The sequence below is a fragment of the Salvelinus fontinalis genome, chromosome 33 (assembly GCF_029448725.1).
Source record: "Salvelinus fontinalis isolate EN_2023a chromosome 33, ASM2944872v1, whole genome shotgun sequence".
Taxonomy (NCBI): Eukaryota; Metazoa; Chordata; class Actinopteri; order Salmoniformes; family Salmonidae; genus Salvelinus; species Salvelinus fontinalis.
Genome location: NC_074697.1, coordinates 33261852 through 33276965, shown reverse-complemented (window position 1 = coordinate 33276965; position 15114 = coordinate 33261852). Strand labels below are relative to the sequence as shown.

The following is a 15114-nucleotide window of genomic DNA, read 5'->3' as shown; positions in this document are numbered from 1 at the left end:
TATTTCTTTCTCTCTCCATCCCTCTCTATCTCTTTCTCTCTCCATCCCTCTCTATCTCTTTCTCTCTCCATCCCTCTCTATCTCTTTCTCTCTCCATCCCTCTCTATCTCTTTCTCTCTCCATCCCTCTCTATCTCTTTCTCTCTCCATCCCTCTCTATTTCTTTCTCTCTCTCCATCCCTCTCTATTTCTTTCTCTCTCTCCATCCCTCTCTATTTCTTTCTCTCTCTCCATCCCTCTCTATTTCTTTCTCTCAATCCTTCTATGGCTGTGCACGTGCACACACACACACGAATCCCCAAGCAGACATTTTTCACGTTCCTCCGGTGATTGGAAACACACTCCAGTAAAACGTCCGTGGGACCTAATGTCCAGGTGAGGAGAGAAAGGCTGCCAACTCCTCCTGTCACACACACACAATGCAGACACACACACACACAATGCAGACACACACACACACAATGCAGACACACACACACACAATGCAGACACACACACACACACACAATGCAGACACACACACACACACACAATGCAGACACACACACACACACACAATGCAGACACACACAATGCACACACACAATGCAGACACACACAATGCAGACACACACAATGCAGACACACACAATACAGACACACACAATACAGACACACACAATACAGACACACACACACACACACAATGCAGACACACACACACACAATGCAGACACACACACACACAATGCAGACACACACACACACAATGCAGACACACACAATGTAGACACACACACACAATACAGACACACACACACAATGCAAACACACACAATACAGACACACACACACACAATGCAGACACACACACAATGCAGACATACACACAATGCAGACACACACACAATGCAGACACACACACACACACACAATGCAGACACACACACATAATGCAGACACACACACACACACACAATGCAGACACCCACAATGCAGACACCCACACACACACAATGCAGACACACATGCAGACACACACAATGCAGACACACACACGCAATGCAGACAAACACACACTTCATCTCTCCCTCTTGCCCTCTCTCACACACCCGACCCTTTCTCTACCTGGCTGTTGTCACCTGTATCCGTTAGCTGGAAGGTGACTTGGCTGGAGGGGTGTGTGTGTTGCCCACTACAATGAATATACAAAGACTGCCTCTGTGGCTGGGGTGGACCAGGTGAGCAGATATCATCTAACACACACACACACACACACACACACACACACACACACACACACACACACACACACACACACACACACACACACACACTAGCTCACCTGCAGAGGAAATGACCTGCAGCACACCTCCACACCTGGACACAGAGGCCCGGGGCTGACCGACCAGGGGAGGGGGGGGGGGGGGGAAAGAGGGATGGAGGGGGGAGGGAAAGAGGGATGGAGGGAGGGAGGGAGGGAGGGAGTTTTAGGGAAAAAAGATGAGGAAGGTAAGGCAGTCGTCACCTGACCATTCTATGACACTGTGACTTCCCCTATGCCATCGGAAACCATGGTAACATCCTTTCAACCTCCCAGCCAGGCCAATCCCTCAACAGCTCATAATATCAACTCCACAACTCAACCCGCACAAGGACAAAACCATCAGGAGACTAAAATAACTATAAAACAACCATTGTGCCACCTGGGCTTTGTGAATAGACTACAAATAGCTAAAGTTTCCCCTCCAATTACTTAGGTGGGGCAATGTTGCCCCACATTCTAACTTCAACTGGGCTGAATAGAACATGTGTAATTTTGCCATATGGAAATAGAAAGAGAGACAGCGAGACGGGGAGGAACTAGAAAAAGAGTGATAGAAAGCATTTCCGACAAGCATCCCCACATTGGGAGACTGAAATGAGTTCACCCCTCTGTTTCTATCATCTCTCACTTTCTCCCTCCTGCTCTTCCTCCTGACTGCTTTCTCATTTCCCATCTCCTATTCATTTTTAACCACTTGTCTGCGATGCGACCCCCACTCTGCTTTACAGACGGAGTGTGTTGGAGGGCGGCGGTGTGCATTAGCCTTACTCTGCTCTGCCTCCGCTAGCTAGCTGGGTGTAAAAAATACCATTACAGCAGCCGGCTGTGGGGTCGTCCAGATCGATCCATTATGGAGCTGAGAGGGACCTACTTTAACACCCCGCCCAGGTGGATTATCCCACACTGCACTGGAGACACTGTCAAAGTGAGTTAGTGTCAGGGAGACGAGGGGGAGATGGGAGGGAGACAAGGGAGGGAAGGGGTAGGGAGAGGGGAAGCTCGTAGAGAGTGGGAGGCATATGCTGGGGAGAGAGAGGGAGGGACGAAGTGATAGGAGTGGAGGGACGAAGTGATAGGAGTGGAGGGACGAAGTGATACGAGTGGAGGGACGAAGTGATACGAGTGGAGGGACGAAGTGATAGGAGTGGAGGGACAAAGTGATAGGAGTGGAGGGACGAAGTGATAAGAGTGGAGGGACGAAGTGACAGGAGTGGAGGGACGAAGTGATAGGAGTGGAGGGACGAAGTGATAGGAGTGGAGGGACGAAGTGATACGAGTGGAGGGACGAAGTGATACGAGTGGAGGGACGAAGTGATAGGAGTGGAGGGACGAAGTGATAGGAGTGGAGGGACAAAGTGATAGGAGTGGAGGGACAAAGTGATACGAGTGGAGGGACAAAGTGATACGAGTGGAGGGACAAAGTGATACGAGTGGAGGGACAAAGTGATACGAGTGGAGGGACAAAGTGATACGAGTGGAGGGACAAAGTGATACGAGTGGAGGGACAAAGTGATACGAGTGGAGGGACAAAGTGATACGAGTGGAGGGACGAAGTGATAGGAGTGGAGGGACGAAGTGATAGGAGTGGAGGGACGAAGTGATAGGAGTGGAGGGACGAAGTGATACGAGTGGAGGGACGAAGTGATATGAGTGGAGGGACGAAGTGATACGAGTGGAGGGACGAAGTGATACGAGTGGAGGGACGAAGTGATAGGAGTGGAGGGACGAAGTGATAGGAGTGGAGGGACAAAGTGATAGGAGTGGAGGGACGAAGTGATACGAGTGGAGGGACGAAGTGATACGAGTGGAGGGACGAAGTGATACGAGTGGAGGGACGAAGTGATAGGAGTGGAGGGACGAAGTGATAGGAGTGGAGGGACGAAGTGATAGGAGTGGAGGGACGAAGTGATACGAGTGGAGGGACGAAGTGATACGAGTGGAGGGACGAAGTGATAGGAGTGGAGGGACGAAGTGATAGGAGTGGAGGGACAAAGTGATAGGAGTGGAGGGACAAAGTGATACGAGTGGAGGGACAAAGTGATACGAGTGGAGGGACAAAGTGATACGAGTGGAGGGACAAAGTGATACGAGTGGAGGGACAAAGTGATACGAGTGGAGGGACAAAGTGATACGAGTGGAGGGACAAAGTGATACGAGTGGAGGGACAAAGTGATACGAGTGGAGTGACGAAGTGATAGGAGTGGAGGGACAAAGTGATACGAGTGGAGGGACAAAGTGATAGGAGTGGAGGGACGAAGTGATAGGAGTGGAGGGACAAAGTGATACGAGTGGAGGGACAAAGTGATACGAGTGGAGGGACAAAGTGATACGAGTGGAGGGACAAAGTGATACGAGTGGAGGGACAAAGTGATACGAGTGGAGGGACAAAGTGATAGGAGTGGAGGGACAAAGTGATAGGAGTGGAGGGACGAAGTGATAGGAGTGGAGGGACGAAGTGATAGGAGTGGAGGGACGAAATGATAAGAGTGGAGGGACGAAATGATAAGAGTGGAGGGACGAAGTGATAAGAGAAAGAGAGTATTGTCCACAAACTTTGCATGGTGTCTACTCCAGGGTAGTCTCGGAGTGGACTTGTCAGTGTTAACGATGATGACAAGGACTTTTCCCCTGAAGAGACGTAAGGAATTGAGAGACAATGTTCCTGGGCCCTCTATACCCTGAGAAACACATCCATCCATGCATGTGTCCCCACAACAGCCCAGTGCCTTACATGGAGGGTAAAGGCTGGCACTCTGCAGCTCTATAGGATTGAGGTCATGTGTATTTAGGGATGGCATTGTCTCCAAACTGACATGTCGTCCCCAAAGTGACACTACACCCCCTGCCACGCAGGCTTAGGGTGGGTGGGGGTATTGACATCTGTATGTGTGTATGCATGTTTGCTTCCTACATACACACAGACATACCCATGGATACATAACAGTTAACAGAGACACTTAAGGGGGGCTGGAGTGTCCTTGCAGACGCACCCTCATGTCCCCACTCACACACATCACACAGTGTGAGGTTGAACAGGGAACACACAGCAGATACCCGGCACATTGGTGTCCTTTCAGTCGCTCTAAACAGCAGCTGCTCAGCATCCACTGCCCCCTGGCATTACACACACAGAACACCTATGGCATCCACTGCCCCCTGGCATTACACACACAGAACACCTATGGCATCCACTGCCCCCTGGCATTACACACACAGAACACCTATGGCATCCACTGCCCCCTGGCATTACACACACAGAACACCTATGGCATCCACTGCCCCCTGGCACTACACACAGATTCTCTCTCCAGCTCAAAAGTGCACCAACACAACACTCATCATCAGCACACACTAATCAATGTAACACACACGTTCTTCCAGCTTCCACCCATTTCATGCACCCACACACTCACCAGAGACCCTTACATGTGGCCAACCCCCCCCCCCATCCCCCTCAAGTCTTAAAAAAGACAACAGACACGGCAACACTACATCCAGGCAGCTACCAAGCTGAAACCATTTACTGTCATCTCCCCAGGAAAGAGGAGGAAGAGAAAAGAGGAAGAAAAAGAGGACAGAGGGAGAAATAGCAGTGGGGATAGAAAAGCCAGGCCTTCGTGTCTCTCACCCCCCCTTTCCCCCCTCTCTTGCTCTCTCCTTCTCTAACCCTCCCTCTCCTTCTCTCTCTGTCAGACAAAGTAATGTGGTGATAAGAATGGTATCTTTCACAGGCTGATTACAGGGGTGTGATGACAAAACAGATCTCTGTTAGAACTGGTGCCACCAACTTATTGTCCTGGCAACCCCCAGGCCACCGGAAGACGTGAAACCCTTAGAGAGCAGAGGACAGGTGACAAGGACCCCATTGTGATGGGAGGAGAGAAAGAAGAATGGATGGGGAAAAATAAGGGTGTATGGGGGGGAAAGAGGAGGGAGTGAGGTCACAGGTAATGAAAGAAAGATATCCCCCCCATTTCCTTAAAGGAAGAGATCATGTGGCATAATGGTAGAGTTGTGAATGTGACCACTATCTCTCCACACACAGGAGGCCTTTATGGCTGCTCGGGTAATTGTGGGGTGTAGGGTTAAGGATCAGTTACTCTCTCTCTCTCTGTGTTACTCTCTCTCTGTGTGTGTGTGTGTGTGTGTGTGTGTGTGTGTGTGTGTGTGTGTGTGTGTGTGTGTGTGTGTGTGTGTGTGTGTGTGTGTGTGTGTGTGTGTGTGTGTGTGTGTGTGTGTAGATGCCCCTCTACCTTCCTGGGCAGTTGAAGGGACTCACCCATTCTCCCTCCGATTCATCCATCCCTCCACCTCAGCTGGGGAAAGCCTCTCCTGCCCGAGGGGCTGCACAGTGCAGGTGACAATACGTTTCTCTCAATTCAAGGGGCTTTATTGGCATGGGAAACATGTCTGTCTCTGTATCAGTGAAGGCTACAGCTACAGATCCAACATTGATTAGACCATAAAGACCAACTGTCTCTGTTTAATGGACTAAACACACACACAGACTTTTAATGCCTAACGGCAGTAGTGTTCACTGAGTGTATTTGGTGCCGCGATCTCTCCTTCTCCTCCTATCAAGAGGACACACACGTGATAATTTGACTCATAACATGCCTGCATCATCTGTCTTCCTCCGTTCTCTGTCGCCAGCAACAACACTAGTTAGATCCCTGGCTTCCGATAAATGTCACGCCAGGGGGGGGGGGGTAAAGGAAGTGTTTTTCTCCAGAACAAGGAGCAACATGTTTTCTTTACTGAGTCATAACAAAACAACTACCTATCCAGACTGTAGGGACGCTGTGATCCCTGTCAGAGAGATATCAGCACAGAGAAGATGAACAGCCTTTCTTTCTGTCTTTGTTTGTGTCCTCCAGCATTGTTTCTTTGGTCCCGCCGTACCACAGAATGATCCTGTGTAGTCTACCAGGACACTCACGTAGTCTACGACAGTGGAGCACACACACACAGACACACACAGACAGGCCCTCATAGTGACTCTTAGGGAGCAGATAGACAGTATTGATAATGGCGGCTGCATGTCCCATTGATTTTGTTTAGGAGGGAAAAGTGAGACATTGGCTGTAGAGCTTCCACTTCCCTCCTCCTTGCCCATAAATATGTATGTGTGTGTGTGTGTGTGTGTGTGTGTGTGTGTGTGTGTGTGTGTGTGTGTGTGTGTGTGTGTGTGTGTGTGTGTGTGTGTGTGTGTGTGTGTGTGTGTGTGTGTGTGTGTGTGTGTGTGTGTGTGTGTGTGTGTGACCCAGTCCTAAGCCCCTGGGGAATGTCTTAGTAGAGAGTGTAGTGTAGGATACAGCATATACAGAGATAACATCTCAGACACTGGGGACACTGTCTATGAGTCCCAATGGAAGAGTCTCTACAGTGGAACTAACTTACTGTATGACTGATGTTACTGCCACTAAGCACTTATACAAATCACAAGTTGCTGGGACCTTGGCTACATTAGCTGCAAAAAAACATGTACACACACAAACTGCACTAATCCATGGCAAAAAGAACACACACACTTGTCCTTTTGAAGGTAAGAGAAAAGAGATGTGTGTGTGTGATAAGAGGCGCCACACCGGTGGCAGGCCAGAGAGCTGAGACTGATAACCATCACTACCCTCCCTTCTTCATCTCTCCTCCTCCTACCGCCTCGACAATGAGAGATAGAGAGAGAGAGCGATAGAGAGAGGGATAGAGAGTTAGAGCGTAAGAGAGATAGCGCAATAGAGAGAGAACGATAGAGAGAACGATATATAGAGATTAACGATAGAGAGAACGAGAACGATATATATAGAGAGAACGATAGAGAGAACGATAGAGAGAGAACAATAGAGAGAGAGAACGATAGAGAGAGAACGATAGAGAGAGAACGATAGAGAGAGAGAGAACGATAGAGAGAGAACGATAGAGAGCGAGAGAGAGAACAATAGAGAGAGAGAACGATAGAGAGAACGATATATAGAGAGAACGATAGAGAGAACAATAGAGAGAACATTTACATTTGACATTTTAGTAATTTAGCAGACGCTCTTATCCAGAGCGACTTACAGTAGAGTGCATACATTTTTATTACATTTTACATACTGAGACAAGGATATCCCTACCGGTCAAACCCTCCCTAACCCGGACGACGCTATGCCAATTGTGCGTCGCCCCACGGACCTCCCGGTTGCGGCCGGCTGCGACAGAGCCTGGGCGCGAACCCAGAGACTCTGGTGGCGCAGCTAGCACTGCGATGCAGTGCCCTAGACCACTGCGCCACCCGGGAGGCCAGAACAATAGAGAGAACAATATATAGAGAACGATAGAGAGAGAACGAGAATAGAGAGAACGATATATAGAGAGAACGATAGAGAGAGAACGGGAACGATAGAGAGAACGATACATAGAGAGAACAATAGAGAGAGAGAGAACGATAGAGAGTGCGAGAACGATAGAGAGAGAGAACGATAGAGAGAACGATAGAGAGCGAGAGAGAGAGAGAACGATGGAGAGCGATAGAGATAGAGAACGATTCTTCCTGGTTCAGACCAGTTAAGAAAGTACTTTGTTGATGATTTTGGTTTTGGTTTTTGGTGAAAGGGAGTGAGATACCTCTTCAAAACAGGGCCTTGTGCTTCAACAGCAGATACAGTGGTGATAAAACAAACAAGGATAGGTTACTGTACCTTCTACATCCAAGGCCTTTACTATTAATCAACTCAATCACCGGATCATAAGACCGTACTGAACACACGGCAGAAATACCACAACATCATACCAGTCACATTGATCCTAATGGTGGCTTCACGTTGACATAAAAACACAAGCACTAAATCCAATTGGGATTCTCACAAGATCAGTATAACAGCAATAACCCCTAGAGAACAACACTGTACGTGCCGGCTTTCATCTCAACATGATTGGATTAAACCCTAACATCCTAACAGGATGAAGAAAAGGCCAAACGTAAAAAGACACTATCTTTAAAGCAGATCAATCTAATCTAATTCACAGATGAGACCAGAAAGGTCTACATTAGGTCCACTCATCCAATCACAATGCAGGGTTATGATTATGGTTATCACTAGGTGATTTCTGGCTTGGATACTGTGAAAAGTCAGACTAGATCATCATGTTGGTCATTAAGTGGCTGGTTTTAAAGGGTTAATGTGATTGTGTGTCTGAACAGGAAAACAAAGGCTTGAGTGTAGGCTAGGCCCACAGCCAAAATGTTATGATCATTATGAAGAAGACACAGTTCACACAGGTCATGGGTCTTGTGTGTGTTTGTGTGTGTGTGTGTGTGTGTGTGTGTGTGTGTGTGTGTGTGTGTGTGTGTGTGTGTGTGTGTGTGTGTGTGTGTGTGTGTACAAAGACATAATCTGTATGGAACCAGGTACAGACATCTGTACACAGTCCCATACCACAAATATACAGACAGACAGACAGACAGACAGACAGACAGACAGACAGACAGACAGACAGACAGACAGACAGACAGACAGGACAGACGGTAGAGTATATAGTAGCATGGTACCCACCTGATCCTGTATCAATGACCGTCCCCTGTCCCCTGCGTTCAGCCACCAGCCGAGAGGAACCAGGCATGCTGACCGGCTCAGAACGCACCGGCTGGATCCTATTCACACAAACATGTAATGTTACTATGTGTGTGTTTCTTTAACTGCTGTTATGCTGCGTTTATTTGCAGATGTCATGTTATTTATACAGTATATATCATTAGTATCATTGAGACCTGTTTAAAATAGCAGAAGTCACATACGGCAGCATGATGGTCCACCTACCTGAGACTGTGAAGGTCCAGGTCATCAGTGTGGAAGTCTAACAGAGGCTGTTGAATGTCGCTGGGGCCCTGGGACTGCAGCACGGAGGAGGAGGAGGAGATGACCGTAGTCTGACCAGATGGGTGGATGGTCTTAAACTGGAACTGAGGACCCATCCACAGCCGACGGTGAGGCCCTGTGTGAGTGACTATCTCCACCTGGTAGGGGCCAGACAATAACGTTAGCATTAGCATGCTAGAAACATAAAACCACTGGACTGGATAGTGCAGTTATCTTTGTTTTATTTCATTTAGGTAGAACTAAATACTAGTACTGTGTTTGTGTACAAACTGCTGAAAACCAGTTTCCCATTTGGGACAAATAAAATAACTACTACAGCGTCACTGTCCACATCCGTCCAGGATGTAAACCTGTCAGACTAAAGCCTGTTGTCCACAGAGACAAGCCGATGTAGTCCCAGTGAGCTGGCGGGCGGCGTGCGTTAGGGGAAGAGGAAATGAGGGAGACAGATTTCCATGGCAATGGGATTAGAGGACGAGCGTCAGAGCCACATTAGCGTCACTGTTTCTGAGAAATGCCACCGTGGCCGTTAAGGCTCAGGAACAGCTGTCCGCAGCGTCTGCCCCCTGAGTGATGGCATGATGGGCATTAAGATGACAGAGTGGCAGACTCCAGAAAGGTCTGTCAGTAATGTTACACTAGATGGATGGGGGAGATGAGAGGACAGAACAATTCTAACTAGCTTTTACCTCTCTTTACACCCAATCTCTTCTTTTCTCTCCCCCTCTGCCCTCTCCCTCAATCCCTCTCTGCCCTCTCCCTCAATCCCTCTCTGCCCTCTCCCTCAATCCCTCTCTGCCCTCTCCCTCAATCCCTCTCCTCTCTCTGCCCTCTCCCTCAATCTCTCTCCTCTCTCTGCCCTCAACATCTCTCCTCTCTGCCTCAATCCCTCGCTCTCATTCCCTCTCCAACTCTCTTTCTCACTAAGAGCTCCTCTCAATCCTCCGGTCTTGTTTATTTAACACAGGCTCCCCTCCTTCCACACTCATGTCTATTTGGCTGTGAAAGAGCCAAGACAGGGGTGACAGCATAGGGTCTCGTAATACGTCCATGGGGTGTGAGTGATAAGTGGTTTGGCACAGCTGTGTAAATTAGGCAACACACACAGACACACAGAGATACAGACACACAGAGATACAGACAGACAGAGAAACAGACAGAGACAGACAGAGAGATAGATAGACAGACAGAGAGATAGATAGACAGAGAGATAGATAGACAGAGAGAGATAGATAGATAGACAGAGAGAGATATAGACAGAGAGATAGATAGATAGATAGACAGATAGATAGATAGATAGATAGATAGATAGATAGATAGATAGATAGACATAGAGATAGATAGATAGACAGAGAGATAGATAGATAGACAGAGAGATAGATAGATAGACAGAGAGACAGATAGATAGACAGAGAGACAGATAGATAGACAGAGAGATAGATAGACAGAGAGACAGATAGATAGACACAGACAGACAGACAGACAGACAGACAGACAGACAGACAGACAGACAGACAGAGAGAGAGATAGATAGACAGAGAGAGATAGATAGATAGACAGAGAGAGATATAGACAGAGAGATAGATAGATAGATAGATAGATAGATAGATAGATAGACAGAGAGATAGATAGACAGAGAGATAGATAGATAGACAGAGAGATAGATAGATAGACAGAGAGACAGATAGATAGACAGAGAAACAGATAGATAGACAGAGAGATAGATAGACAGAGAGACAGATAGATAGACACAGACAGACAGACAGACAGACAGACAGACAGACAGACACACACACAGAGACAGACAGACAGCGAGACAGACAGCGAGACAGACAGCGAGACAGACAGCGAGACAGACAGCGAGACAGACAGCGAGACAGACAGCGAGACAGACAGCGAGACAGACAGAGAGAGGATTTCAGTGTGTGTGTTTACTCGCCAGTTAACACCATTAGTGTCACCCAGCCCCAGAGATCAACAGATGCCATGGCTCTCTTCAGTGTCGGGGTGCAGGGCCAGATGTTGGTCTCTCTCCTCCGCCCTCCTGTCTGTCGCGCCCTGTCCTGACATACTGTGCCTGACACTACGACTTATCATAGGGTTGTGTATAGCTCACAGAACCACCAAAGGACTGTTGATAGAACAGCTTAGGGATGTCTGATATGAAGTCACTGTATAGCACAGGAGGTGGAGGAGGGAGAGAATTATAGTCCAGTCTCCAGAGGCGTGGTAGCTACTGCATTAACCCAATAGAATGTGTCATGACCATCAGAGCCAGACCTGATGACTTGATGGAGGGGTATTGAAACCAGGAGGATAAGGGGGACTCTGTGGTGCTGCTTCAGGCATTGTTGTCATCTGACAGACCTGAGAGACACTTACACTATTACGCACCAAAGCTATGTCTCAAATGGCCCCCTATTCCATATTTAATGCATTACTTTTGACCAGACTCTTATGGGCCCTGGTCAAAAGTAGTGCACTATAAAGGAAAAAGGGGGACACTTGGGACACAAGCAATGTCTCCTGAGTCGCGCTACATACAGGGCCCAGACGGACGGCACACACTAAAGGTCACGATGTGGCGCTGCAATAGAAAAAAGCAGATCCATCTGATTCTGAACACTGCTGATAATCTAATGAAGGAATATGATTTAATGAAATCCACAAGACAGCGGTGCTCTAACTCAATCTAGCCATTATCATCATACTATACATGTTTCCCTATTTATCCTCCAGACTATTGTACAGAACAGAATTGACAGCATGACCTTGGAAGGCTCGTTTCTACAATGGATCAAGACCAGTGTTCTGTCTTCCAGTGCCGTTTCACTTTTCAATTTGAAAGGCGACGAGGTAAGTGTTGGGATAAACTGGAGAACAAGTGAGATACCATGTTGAGGAGCCTCATCCACTCCAATGATTTACAGTAGCTATTCAGTGTCAGAATTATTGTCGATGAAAATTCACTGTGCTGTTTCCTGAGGATAGCACTGCTAGAGGTATCTTTTTTGAGTGCAATCAGTCAGAACCTCGGCTTAACTAGTTTGTCTGACAGACACCATCCCCCCATAGTACCATGTCCCCGTCACTGCTTTGGAGTTTAAAGCACTACCTTAACAAAACAGCACAACTCCCCCTAGTGGCCTGGCTGCCAATCTCCATTAAAAATACTTCACCTGGCTAATAATAGCACAGCGCAAGCATAAATACGGCCAAGCTTCAGTATTTTTGGTGCAGGAGATGGTAGATAGACGGTAGCTGGTTTGGCTCCCGGCAACACTATCATAGTGGCTACTAACCACAGAATAAGTTGGATTCATTTACCCCAATCCATTATATATGGCCAGAAATGATGGCTGGAGGAAATGTGATGGTTCCCTGCAGAGATCAGGCTTCAGACATGAGGGAGTGAAGGGTTAACCAAGCTGAAGAGAGTGGGGTCATACAGTTGAAATCGGAAGTTTACATACACTTAGGTCGGAGTTATTAAAACTCGTTTTTCAACCACTCCACAAATTTCGTGTTAACAAACTATAGTTTTGGCAAGTCGGACATCTACTTTGTGCACGACACAAGTAATTTTTCCAACAATTGTTTACAGACAGATTATTTCACTTATAATTCACTGTATCACAATTCCAGTGGGTCAGAAGTTTACATACACTAAGTTGACTGTGCCTTTAAACAGCTTGGAAAATACCAGAAAACGATGTCATGGCTTTAGAAGTTTCTGATAGGCTAATAGATATAATTTGAGTCAATTGGAGGTGTACCTGTGGATGTATTTCAAGGCCTACCTTCAAACTCAGTGCCTCTTTGCTTGACATCATTGGAAAATCAAAAGAAATCAGCCAAGACCTCAGAAAAAAAAGTGTAAACCTCCACAAGTCTGGTTCATCATTGGGAGCAATTTCCAAACGCCAGAAGGTACCACATTCATTTGTACAAACAATAGTATGCAAGTATAAACACCTTGGGAACACACAGCCATTACACCGCTCAGGAAGGAGACGCGTTCTGTCTCCTAGAGATGAACGCACTTTGGTGCGAAAAGTACAAATCAATCCCAGAACAACAGCAAAGGACCTTGTGAAGATGCTGGAGGAAACAGGTACAAAAGTATCTATATCCACAGTAAAATGAGTCCTATATCGACATAACCTGAAAGGCTGCTCAGCAAGGAAGAAGCCACTGCTCCAAAACCACCATAAAAAAGCCAGACTACGGTTTGCAACTGCACATGGGGACAAAGATTGTACTTTTTGGAGAAATGTCCTCTGGTCTAATGAAAAAAAAATAGAACTGTTTGGCCATAATGACCATTGTTATGTTTAGAGGAAAAAGGGGGACGCTTGCAAGCTGAAGAACACCATCCCAACCGTGAAGCACGGGGGTACAGCATCATGTTGTGGGTGTGCTTGGTTCAGGAGGGACTGGCACACTTCACAAAACAGATGGCATCATGAGGCATGAAAATTATGTGGATACATTGAAGCAACATCTAAAAACATCAGTCAGGAAGTTAAAGCTTGGTCACAAATGGATCTTCCAAATGGACAATGACCCCAAGCATACTTCCAAAGTTGTGGAAAAATGGCTTAAGGACAACAAAGTCAAAGTATCGGAGTGGCCATCACAAAGCCCTGACCTCAGTCCTATCAGTCGGCAGAACTGAAAAAGCGTGTGCAAGCAAGGAGGCCTACAAACCTGACTCAGTTACACCAGCTCTGTCAGGAGGAATGGGACAAAATTCACCCAACTTATTGTGGGAAGCTTGTGAAAGGCTACCTGAAACGTTTGACCCAACAATTTAAAGGCAATGCTACCAAATACTAATTGAGTGTATGTAAACTTCTGACCCACTGGGAATTTGATGAAATAAATAAAAACTGAAATAAATCACTCTCTCTACTATTATTCTGACATTTCACATTCTTAAAATAAAGTGGTGATCCTAACTGACCTAAGACAGGAAACTCTTACTAGGATTAAATGTATTAAAAACTGAGTTTAAATGTATTTGGCTAAGGTGTATGTAAACTCCGACTTCAAACTGTATCGCCATACAACTTGTCTGTCTGTAACGTTAAATATACCAACCATACAGTGCATTCGGAAAGTATTTAGATCCCTCAACTTTTCCCACATTTTGTTACGTTACAGCCTCATTCTAAAATTAATTAAACACACAATACCCAATAATGACAAAGCAAAAACAGGTTTTAGATATTTTTGAAAATGTATTAAAAAAATAAAACATCACATTTACATAAGTATTCAGACCCTTTACTCAGTACTTTGTCAGCGATTACAGCCTTGAGTCTTCATGGGTATGACGCTACAAGCTTGACACACCTGTATTTGGGGAGTTTCTCCCGATCTTCTCTGCAGATCCTCTCAAGCTCTGTCAGGTTGGATAGGGACCGTCGCTGCACTTGTCTCAAAGCCACTCCTGCGTTGTCTTGGCTGTGTGATAAGGTCATTATCCTGTTAAAAGGTGAACCTTCACCCAAGTCTGAGGTCCTGAGCGCTCTGGAGCAGCTTTTCATAAAGGATCTCTCTGTACTTTGCGCTGTTTATCTTTCCCTCGATCCGGACTAGTCTCCCAGTCCCTGCCCCTGAAAAACATCCCCACAGCATGATGCTGCCACCACCATGCTTCACTGTAGGGATGGTGCCAGGTTTCCTCCAGACTTGGTTTCGTCAGACCAAAGAATCTTGTTTCTCATGGTCTGAGAGTCCTTTAGCTGCCTTTTGGCAAACTACAAGCGGGCTGTCATTTGCCTTTTACTGAGGAGTGGCTTCCGTCTGGACACTATACCATTAAGGCCTGGTTGGTAGAGTGCTGCAGAGATGGTTGTTCTTCTGGAAGGTTGAACCATCTTCACAGAGGAACACTGGAGCTCTGCCAGAGTGACCATTGGGTTCTTGGCACCTCCCTGACCAA

The 15114-nt window shown here is 46.8% G+C and overlaps 1 protein-coding gene across 4 annotated transcripts in view; it reads right to left on the bottom strand.

Moving 5' to 3' along the window:
* Positions 1–15114, bottom strand: part of LOC129832081 (BCAS3 microtubule associated cell migration factor-like) — a 326378-nt gene that overhangs the window by 169449 nt on the left and 141815 nt on the right. For all 4 annotated transcript variants that reach the window (XM_055895829.1, XM_055895830.1, XM_055895832.1 and 1 more), the window contains 2 exons: positions 9105–9301; positions 8841–8938 (listed from right to left, as the gene is read on the bottom strand). In XM_055895829.1, coding sequence (XP_055751804.1) covers positions 8841–8938; positions 9105–9301 — 295 coding nt within the window. The remainder of the gene's footprint in view (positions 1–8840; positions 8939–9104; positions 9302–15114) is intronic.